This window comes from Pomacea canaliculata, linkage group LG9 (genome assembly GCF_003073045.1).
Source record: "Pomacea canaliculata isolate SZHN2017 linkage group LG9, ASM307304v1, whole genome shotgun sequence".
Taxonomy (NCBI): Eukaryota; Metazoa; Mollusca; class Gastropoda; order Architaenioglossa; family Ampullariidae; genus Pomacea; species Pomacea canaliculata.
In genome coordinates this window covers 26671997-26683152 of record NC_037598.1, presented here as the reverse complement: position 1 = coordinate 26683152, position 11156 = coordinate 26671997, and the positions used below count along the sequence as shown (strand labels likewise).

Below are 11156 nucleotides of genomic sequence, written 5' to 3'. Positions count from 1 at the left end.
ATCTATTCTATCTTTTAATTCTATCTTAAGTAGTCTATCTTTAGTCTTATATTAATTCTATCTTTAATTCTTCTTTTTCTATCTTTAATTCTATCTTTAGTTCTATCTTTAGTTCTATTATATTAATTCTATCTTTAATTCTATCTTAGTTCTATCTTTAATTCTATATTAATTCTATCTTTAGTTCTATCTTTAGTTCTATATTAATTCTATCTTTAGTTCTATCTTTAATTCTATGTTAATTCTATCTTTAGTTCTATATTAATTCTATCTTTAGTTCTATCTTTAATTCTATCTTTAGTTCTATATTAGTTCTATCTTTATTTCTATCTTTAAATCTATCTTTACATCTAGTTAGGGTGCAACACTTTAGTCTGGCCTCTCCCCGCAGACCTGTTCGGCATGGTTAAAGCTGCCAGGAGAGCAAGGCTAGCTCCCGCCGACATAGCTCTGTGGATCAGCAAGGCACGCAAGCCACCACACCACGACAAGGTAAGTTGCACCAACTGGTGGTGGTTTCTATCTTTACTTCTTTCTTTAGTTCTGTAGCACTCTAGTAGTGTGGTGAGTTATGTAATTGTTTGTAGAGAGTTCGCGTCGAACGGCCCAGGTTGTCGCTTTCCCACGTCGGCTGTGCACGTAGTACCCGTCCTTGAGCTGCCCACCCGTGGCTACAGGGTCATTGTTACATCAGAAGTTACGAAGTTGAGTGAGGCTTTTAGGCAAACAATGACGAGACAAGGCCGGGTGGATGGTTCTGGAAAGTTCGACTGTATAAGTAGCGTAGCTTTACAGTTGTGACGGACCTTTTACGATTTGTAGGTAAGATTGGAGGGAGCGCAGGCCAGCCGCCGAGTGAAACACTGAGTAAAAACTACAGTGTGCCGAAACTCCATCTTTGTTGTTATTCCTGTACGAGTAGCCCACTCTAACGTAGCGGTCCGTGGCGCAACGGTTAGCGCCTGTCACGAATACAGTGAATTATAAGCTTGGCTGTCCTGAGTTCATTTCTCATCTCGGCACGCCAGCTTACTGCTAAGGCTAATTCTTTGGGGTCCCAGGGACCCCTTCTTCAGATTTCTTAAGGGGTCCCTGTTCTCCGCCAAATTGAAGGGTCCTCCGAACTTTTAATGCATACTGATACGCGTAAGCAGAAGCTCTGGCATGCTGTTCTTTCTCTGCACGTGGCATCTGTTTACAGGGCTGGCTGTTTGTCGTGATATAGCCTCAGTTGCTGACACGGCGTAAAACACTAATACCCTCCCCCCACCCCCCAAGTCTACGTAGCCTCCAGTGACTGACTTGTTGGCTACATTTCTGGCGTCCAATGTGGGCTAGTTGTACTAGAGCAACTTTTAGTCACTCGGCAGAACACCAATGGCGCACTGCAACACAACCAGCACCGGAGCACCAGACCAAGATAGCATGGTTGAAGAACTTCGCCGCCAGTTGGAAGAGCTCCGGTCGGAACATGTGAGAAAACAAAGCAACGAGACCGATACAAGCGCAATTTACTACCCGCCGTTCCTCTCCCGGAATTAAAAACATTTACAGGACTTCCACCTACATCGCCCCAAGAGGTCACCTTCGAGCAGTGGAAAGTGCAGGGCGCTCGAAGTACAAGACGATGCGCTGATGGAGGAGAAGGTCGGGTTCCTGAGACGAAGTCTGAAGTGGGCGGACATCTCCACAGCCAAAGACAAACAGTATGGCGCCGTCAGAGCGACTGGTTGCAGACTTGCAGGCGCTGTTCAGAGAGATACGAAGTGCAGACGACATGTACATTGAATTGTGCCAGACAAGACCGACCAGAGGGCAGTGCCTGTCACAATTCCTTCTGCAACTCTCCGACAAAGATGTCGGAGCTAAAAGCATTAGGCAGCCTGGCGGAGGAGGAATGCCCATCGCAGGTTGTAATGTATGTTTTATCCAAGGGAATCTCCGAACCGATGAGCGCCGTGGAGATTCGAAGCAAATTTGGAATTCCTGGGAAAAGTAGGCCCACCTTCCCTGAGTTATACCGCCATGTGCGGCAGATTGAGAGTTTGATCTCGAAATGTGATGCACCAGGTGAGAGGAGTGAGAGATACATCAAAGCCCGTACAGAGGTGCGTGTCACCCACGTACAACAGGACAGACCGGTTTGTAAGGTGAGAAGAAGCAAGTACTGTTCAAGTGTGGGGAGGAGGGGCACTTCTATCGTGTGTGCAACAATCCGGTGAATGCGGCGCTGGTGGAGCGAGAAAGGCGGAGACAGGACAACAAATGGCGGAAGAAACAGGGCCTCCCCGAAGTGAAACGCACCACAGAGGGACGAGTGCTGTCCGGAGAGGTGACCGTAGAGACCCAGCAGAAGGTGAGAAAAGAACAACATCATCTGTCCTTTCAATCGCCGCTAGTACATCGAACAGGGCTGTTAGACCTACGGCAGTTCGGCTAATAGTGCAGTGCTGGATATTCCTCCGCAGGCAAACTGTAGAACTGTGTGGTAGCCTGAAACGACTCGAACGCACCCTGTGTTACAATGTTCACAAGAATGGTTACCGGAAATATCACGGTATGTCAGCCAGTGTCACAGGGGTCGAGAGTGCATGTGGCGGTGAGAAGCTCCTCTTTCCAGACGACATGTGACGCTGTCCAGTTTCGAGTGGGTGCTCTCGTCGTTTTCACCCACGTGATACACACGTTAGCAACGAGCACTGTCCGCCTATCTTGTATCCTAACGCTTCGCGTTTCTTCAGTGACTCTATATCGGCTTGTGTCACGACACCGCTAGCGTCTCTCGTTCTCACTCTCTCGAGCACACCAACGGAGTCAGACAATTGCGCGTTCTTTCTCTGAAAAAAAAACAAACAAAGCCTGTACGAGTCTGCACACGTTTATTAATTTTTTTTTAAAAACCTAACTATGGAAACACAGTCACTATCACTGTTACGATATCCTAGTTACGCCCCTTGATTTACTTTTTTGGTATGTGAGTCGGAGTTATTTTTCTGTTCGTTAGTAACGCAGTTTGGTGTAAAACATAACATGGTGGCAGCAGCAAGTCGTTTGTTTTAGTCTTATGCAACTGTATGTATATGCAACTGGCGACTGTGAGTAGTCGATGTTCTCCACTCCACTCGCTGCGCATTCCGCTTATTTCTTTGTGACTTGACTAAAGCCGTTGGGAAACAATATGGCAGAAACCCAAACTGTAAGACGCAACACACACCGGGTGCAGCCTCCACCACCCTCAATTCCCAGGACAAGGAGTCTGGCAGCTCTTCAAAAGATGTGGAACCAACTATTGTATCATTTCCGTATCCATGATTGAAGATGCTGGCTATGTGAGGGCACTGTTCCTACACACTGTAGGCTCAGACGGCCTGTCATTTATAATGGACTCCAACTACTGAAGCCACATGGTGCGGACATCATTGCCGCATTCGATGACTACTTCATCGGTAAAACTAATGAGACGTACGAACGTTATATGTTCAATAGAAGAGACCAGCAACAAGGTGAAAGCTTCGATGACTATATAACAGCTCTGCGTACCCTACAGAAAACATGCAACTACTGCGCGCATATGCGCAGAGTCCTACTACGAGACCCCATCATTCTAGGTATTCAGGACGATGAAACTAGAAGCAGCTAATTACAAATTGCTGAGCTCACTCTAAAGTCTTGCATAAACATCTGCCGTGCGTCGGAAGCTCCCACAAGCAGCTGAAATCTCGTTAAATCTGAGCTGCCCTGACAACATCGACACTTCCTTGTAATGAAGCATGTGCTGGCTATCTCCAGGTCCAAAGGGACCCTCCAAGCCCACCTGCAAGATTCTGTGCACAAAAGCACATCATGAAGAAGGAAGTCTGCCCTGCTTGGGGTCAGACATGCTCTAGGTGCCAAAGAAAGAACCACTTTGCTATCAGGTGTCCAAGAAGTCTGTCAGGAGAGAAAAGAAACAGCTTATTGTGCTAAACACAATACATGTCTGATGAATCCTCAACTCCCCTACAGACGACTGCTTTCTATTTCTCATCAGAGGAGGAACTCGTGAGCGCTGTCGGCTCCAAGAAGCTGAAAAAAAAAACTCAAGAAGAAAGTGATCAAGGCAAGGATGATCATTGCCGGCACAAAAGTTGCATGTCAGGTCGACTCTGGCGCTAGTGTCAACGTCATTCCTGAGAAGTATGCCAAACATGCGCCCATCTCACCTACCAAAACCAAATTAGCTGTTTACAATGGCACATCTCTTGCTCCTAAGGGGAAAACCATACTGACAGTTAAGAACCCCATGACAGGAAAGTCCTACCATTTCAGGTTCCTTGTTGTTGAGAAGAATCTCACCCCATTGCTGGGAAAGAAAACTTCTGAAAAGATGGGGTTAATCACTGTGAACTATGAAAATTTTGAGAGTGTTGACAAGATCACAACGACACCAAAGTCACATGTGCCTATGGACTTACCATCTTCACACATCCTGGATGCATATCCAGATCTGTTCAGTGAGACCCAGGGCAACCTACCTGGCGTTGTACACCTTGAAGTCGACCCGACTGTTCCACCTGTCACAGCTCCTAGCGGAAGGGTACCCCATGCAATGAAGGACAAGCTCAGCAAGGAGTTGAAAAGGTTGACGAAAAGAGGAGTAATCACACCAGTGGACCAACCAACTGACTGGGTCAGCCGGATGGTCCTTGCGACAAAGAAGTCAGGCAAGCTTCGGGTATGCATTGACCCTCGTCCTCTCAACAAAGCACTCAAGCGAGAACTGTATCCCTTGCCTATTATGGAAGATATCCTACCAAACTTAGCAAATGCTAAACTGTTCTCCAAACTCGATCTCACGGATGCCTACTGGCATGTCCATCTAGATGAAGAATCTAGTCTACTGACAACATTCCAGACTCCATACGGACGTTACAGATGGAAACTTCCATTTGGGACTTGTGTAAGCTCAGAACTGTTCCAGAAGCGGTTGAACATAGCTCTTGAAGGCCTTCATGGAGTGATTGGTGTTTCAGATGACATCGTCATCTATGGGTCAGGACACACAACGGAAGAAGCATCCGTGGATCATGACAAAAACCTAATTGCTCTGCTCAACAGGTGCTCAATCGGTATAAAACTAAACAAAGAGAAAGCCGAGATCAGGAAGACAGAAATCACATTCCTTGGTCACAGGCTCACTAGCGAAGGTCTGAAGATTGACCCAGAAAAGGTGAAGGCAGTCCTTGACATGCCGAGACCAAGCAACGAAGAAGTCAGGCGACTCTGTGATTCGTCAACTACTGTCAAAATTTCTGCCCTGTCTGTCTCAAACACTGGAGCCGATTCGCCAGCTGACGCGTGTTGGCGTAGAATGGTCTTGGAGTAAGAAACATGACAAGGCATTCCAGGCAGTGAAGAAGCTAGTGACTGAAGCTCCTATATTGCCTTTCTACGACCCAAAGGAAGAACTTACCATTCAGTGTGATTGTTTATTTTTGTTTATTCGTTGGTGTTCATTTGCTATTGAGCTTTTCAAACGGGGGAGGATGTTACGATATCCTAGTTACGCCCCTTGATTTACTTTTTTGGTATGTGAGTCAGAGTTATTTTTCTGTTCGTTAGTAACGCAGTTTGGTGTAAAACATAACAATCACAATGGCTCTTCCTTTCGTCTAACACATCTACCAAGTGCACCGAACTCTTGCACACTATTCAAACTCACTGTCTTGGCAATGTCTCCTCTAACACAATCACACAAATCCCTGTATCTATTACTATTCAAACTCACTGTCTTGGCAATGTCTCTTCTAACACAATCACACAAATCCCTGTATCTATTACACACTATTCAAACTCACTGTCTTGGCAATGGTTCTTCTACACAATCAATATCTCACTGAATCTTTACACATTATGAAGCACACTCTGTCTTGGCAATGGCTCTTCTAGAACAATCACAAAAATCCACGAATCTACTATTAAAACTCACTGTCTTGGCAATTCACACTTTGACTAACACAACTCCAAACTAAAATGTACTCGATCTCTTACAACACTAGTGAGCACACTGTCTATAGCAAATGCTCTCTACTCTTAAACAAGCGTCACTCTCTCCGAATCCTTTCTCTTCTCCCTATTAAAACACTGTCCCGGCAGTGGCTTCTCCTTCAATAAGAAACACAAACCTCCTCCCCTTCATTAAGTGTCCAGTTTCACCTCTCATCATTGCTTTCTACCCAATCTCTCCTCGTGGCGCTCTCTTCCCTGTCCAGTCACACTTTTCTTTCTTTCTTTTTTAACATCAAACACATTCAAATGCATATTTATTAATCCTTTTCAGAAAGCTTTTGTGTCTGCTGACAGAACATAACATAAAAAAATCATTACAGGGTAGAAGGAACATATCAACATCCCAATCTAAATAACATCACTGATATGGATTACTAAGAAGAACTATTGGTTAGGTAATCTAAAATCCACAAAGAAGCTCTGGCATCAATATTACTCAGAATTAGCTTCCGAGCAGGCAAACGGCATTTGCATTCAAATGACAATAACATTTGATTCAATTATACATGTTTAGTATCCTGTTAATAAGCAAAACATATTAACAATATTCTGTCAACAGCAAATATTTTGATCAACAACATACAAAGCATGACATCTCCAGCAAAGAACAAATTCTATATTGTTCACAGTTTCACATCAATTTACCAAGTAACTTATCTGATCAGTTGGATATCGTCATGCTATTATAAATAACGTGCGAAAGAAAAGAACTACATAAGGTAATTGTGCATTTTATATCTGAGAATTAACTTCTCTGGTATGTAAACATACACAGATTGCAAGCATGCATTCTTGAAAATAAATGCTGATTTGAAACTAAAAATTGCACTATAGCTACTCAATAGGCACTATGGATTTATGTAAATTTACAATGCAGCAACAAAGCCGAACTATTTTGTCTATGACTGGATTATCATCACCAGGCTTTGTTGCCATCAGGTCAATAGGCACTTAGACTGCAAAATGCCAAACTTTCTGCGAACAAAGCCTATAACTCTCTCAACATGAATTCGTACAGAGGCTATTTTTCTCGAATTTTCAACTTGTAGTGGGTGTAGTTGCTTTTTCCATGGGTAAATCTGGAATTATTAATTTAGCTTGATAAAAAAATAACTTCATCTTCAATGTTGAAACCTCTGTCGGCCCATAATTACATCACCTGGTAACAAGTTGGACAACAAAGAAGTATTTTCAGTGATGTGTTTGTCTGAAGCCCTGCCACCAATCAATCTGAAATGTAGTTGATTAAACCTTGTGGTGTGATCCCAATCAGATATTTGGCAGAATGATATTTTTATAGTTGGAATAACTTGAATCTGATTGGTTTGGCCTGAGGGTTTCTGTGCTTCAAGTTCAAAAACAGTCAACAATTAACAGCAACTTTATCTTAAAGTTTTCTCTAAAGCACATAGGCATAGACAGTTTCAGAGCCATCTCTCTTGAAGGCCAGTGCAACAAAAAGACAACCGTGCCACAAGTACATCAAGAGTTCTATGAAAACTCCTTTGCACAGTTGACACGATACTTTCAACTGATATCCTATATCCTGAATTGAGTTTCAGCTGATCTTAATTAACACAGCAAAAACTCTTGCTCTTTGGACAGTACTGTGTTTGATTAGACACGTATGCTCTAACCGTTCTGAAAATAAGGTCCATTACTGCCAATGAAGGAAGTCCTGTGTAGAATGGAACTTTAGCTTCATCTTCAATACGTACACCTGTCTTTATAAATAGAAAATTTGTCTGTTTTAATTGAATCAAGAAGTCTGGTCTCAGAGTCGGCATGATTGCTCCATATTTAGTCCAGTCAAATCTGTTTGAGTGTTCTGATCATTGAACATGAATCTTCTATGTCTCACCATGTAAACTTTCTTCGCAAGCACTTGAGCAACCAAAATCACTTTCACACAATTGTTCTTTCCTGGCTTGTCTCACTGCTGATTGATTTTCGCTTCTTGCTTGCAGTATGTAGAGTAGGGGAATGATGCATTGCCTCTTTTGCGAGACACAATTAAGCCTCAAATACCTGTTTTCTGAAGTCTCAGCTTCTGAGCAAGCACTTGATCGCTCATGTCCCAAGTGTAGAGTGGGAAGCCAGGAAGGGCTGTTCCGGAAATTCACATAGGCTTGCTTTCCTAGACACAATATTAAAGCAACCCATGAATTACATTTTTGTGACATTGGCTACAAAAAATAGTAATAATCAGCACTGAAACAAAATAAACCAAATACACGTCTAAAAAGAAAAATAATGAAATAGAAATAACATTTTTTATCCTCTCTCTCTATAGCTATAGTTTATTAGTCATGGTCATGCATAATTCAAGTCTTGTTTTGATGTTCACTCAAATCACGTGAACTGTAACCAACCTACAATGAAGAAAATATTTATCACAATGTGTACAACATGCAGAACAACGTTAAATACTTTAGCAAATTTGAAAGCGTCTGGTTTCTTACCGCCAACAAAGTGTTTCGAACAGATAAGTATTTTGTTCCACTTCTCTTCTGTTGTAATATCCTTCAGTAAACGGCTGCCTTCCACAGACGACGTCGTTCTTCTGTAAGTATTCTTGTTTCGTCACCTTGCTTCAAAATAATTGTGGGTATCCTATGAAAAGATACATTTAGATTCTACAGGAACATTTCGTTTACTGCAGGGCTTGTTTCCGCATCCTTTTATACCGCAGACGACCATGATAACCGATCAGTTGCTAGCAAGCTTCTGTAACCACTGCTATAGTAGGGTAAACAAAATGGCCGCTGAAGCAGCTCGCAAAAACTGATGACGTCACGTGAAAACCACCCAAACACAAACCTCCAGGCGTTGGTAGGACCGAGCTGCGAATCACCCATCCGCATCGACGGCGTGACGTCACGCTGTTTGGTAGACAGCGGCTCGCAGGTGTCTATTGTGTCGGAGTCTTTTTTCCGCAGAAATATGCGACATCGACAGCTGGAAAACCTGGATTCTACACTGCAAGTGATAGGAGCAGGCGGTCATTCTGTGCCCTATATTGGTGTTGTGCGTGTGTCGGTGCGGCTGCCTAAAGATGTCGTTGGTGTGGACAGTAAAGTAGACACAGTGTTACTGGTCTGTCCAGACAGAGTATTCGTCACGAGTGCCAGTGATAGCCGGCACCAACATCCTGAGAGCCTACGCCCGGCAGTGCGAATGTATGGCGGGGCGGAACTTCACCACAAGACTACCGCTGTGTGGCATGATCGCTCACGCCTACTGGGAGGTGACAAGTGCACCCAATGGACGTCTGTGCCCGGTACGACTGTTGACACCGGACACAACACTGCCACCCCGCTCGGTGACCGATGTCCGAGGGATTGTGCGTCACGGTGTAAACATCAACAAGGACGCTGTGCTGATCCAGGAGCCGACAGTGGAGGCGTTACCGGACGGTGTGTGTGTGCTGAGTGGTAAAGTGTCAACAAACACTCTTCCGCGGATTAGGGTGACTTTGTTAAACACCACCGATTCACCCGTTACTGTCAAACGGAAAAGTGTGGTAGCGGACCTGTTCACCATACAGAGTGAATATTCACTTCCCAGTGTGCTAAAAGACTTGAACTATGACCTACAAGACGCTGGCAGGACGCACTGTAATGCCAACCACGTGGAAGAAGGTAGGAACAGTTCCTGAACTGTCGGGTAGATTTCGTTTTGGTGCCAACGTCGACCAAACATGGAAAGACAGATTCACAAAGAAGTTGTTAACATATCGATGTGTTTAATGAAAAAGAATTTGATTTGAACATGACAGATGTTGTGCATGACATTGAACTGACTCCAGGTCCATCGATTAGAGAAAGACCGAGGCCTATACCGCCACAGGACCTGGAGGAGGTTAGACAACATGTGCAACAGTTGCTAGATGCTCGCATCATCATTGTGGTGGTGAGGAGAAGAATGGGGCACTGCGCATGTGTGTAGATTACAGGAGAGTGAACGCGCGGACAGTGAGAGACAGTTATGCCTCGCCAAAGATTGAACAACTGGTTTAAACATTGAGTGGGGCCAAGGTTTTCACTAGCCTAGACTTGTCAAAGGCATATTACCAGGTACCCCTGTCCGAGCGAGCGAAGACGATTTCTGCATTTACCACCCCGTTCCGACTGTACGAGTTCCAGAGGTTGCCATTTCGCCCCCATGACCTTTCAGCGGTTGATGGACTGTTGTTTGAGTGACATGAACTTGGCAGAGCTGATAATTTTTCTTGACGATATTCCAGTACATGCCACTAACCTCCAGCAACTAGAAGATAGAACAATTAGAGCTCTGGAGATGATGCGCAGTTTTAAACTGAAAATTGACCCCGATAAATGTATTTTTGCCACCACTGAGGTCAGACACCTAGGATACCTCATCTCCGCAGAAGGCATTAGGCCAGACCCTGAAAAGATCGAGGCTCTGACCAGTTGGCCTGTCCCCAAAACAGTTCGGGATGTTAAAGCTTTCCTAGGGTTTGCAGGATTTTACAGGCGCTGGGTTCCCCAGTTCGCGCAAATTGCCAAGCCTCTGAACGACCTTACTGTTGGATATGTACCACATAAGCTCAAGAAAACAACTAAGAAGGCGGGTGCACTCAATCTGTCGTCAGACATATCTCACCTGTGGGGAGAGCGAGAACAAAGTGCGTTTGAGTCCCTGATCAAAGCACTGACTGCAGAGCCGATGCTGGGCATCGCTGACCAGTCCCAGCCCTTCATCCTGCATTGTGATGCCAGTGGCACTGGTCTTGGCATTGCTGACCACTCCCAGCCCTGCATCCTGCATTGTGATGCCAGTGGCACTGGCTTGGGAGCCGTGCTGTACCAACATCAACAAGGCGAACTCAAGGTAATTGCATACGCCAGCAGAGGGCTCAACAAGACAGAAGTGAACTACCCCGCACACAAGCGAGAATTTCTCGCTCTGAAATGGGCCATGACAGAGAAGTTTCACGACTACATCTTGGGCTCCCGCGTCACCGTGGTTACCGACAACAACCCGCTTTGCCATGTGCTGAAGAATGCAAAGCTAGACGCAGTCAGCCACAGATGGTTGTCATCCCTGTCACTGTACGACTTTGACCTCGTGTACAAACAGGGCTC

At 44.7% G+C, this 11156-nt stretch overlaps 1 protein-coding gene across 1 annotated transcript; it reads left to right on the top strand.

Moving 5' to 3' along the window:
* The first annotated feature begins 4105 nt into the window (after positions 1-4105).
* LOC112573001 (uncharacterized protein K02A2.6-like) lies at positions 4106-5365 on the top strand. Its single transcript, XM_025253033.1, has one exon. The coding sequence runs from the start codon at positions 4106-4108 to the stop codon at positions 5363-5365; it is 1260 nt and encodes a 419-aa protein (XP_025108818.1).
* Positions 5366-11156: the final 5791 nt, after the last annotated feature.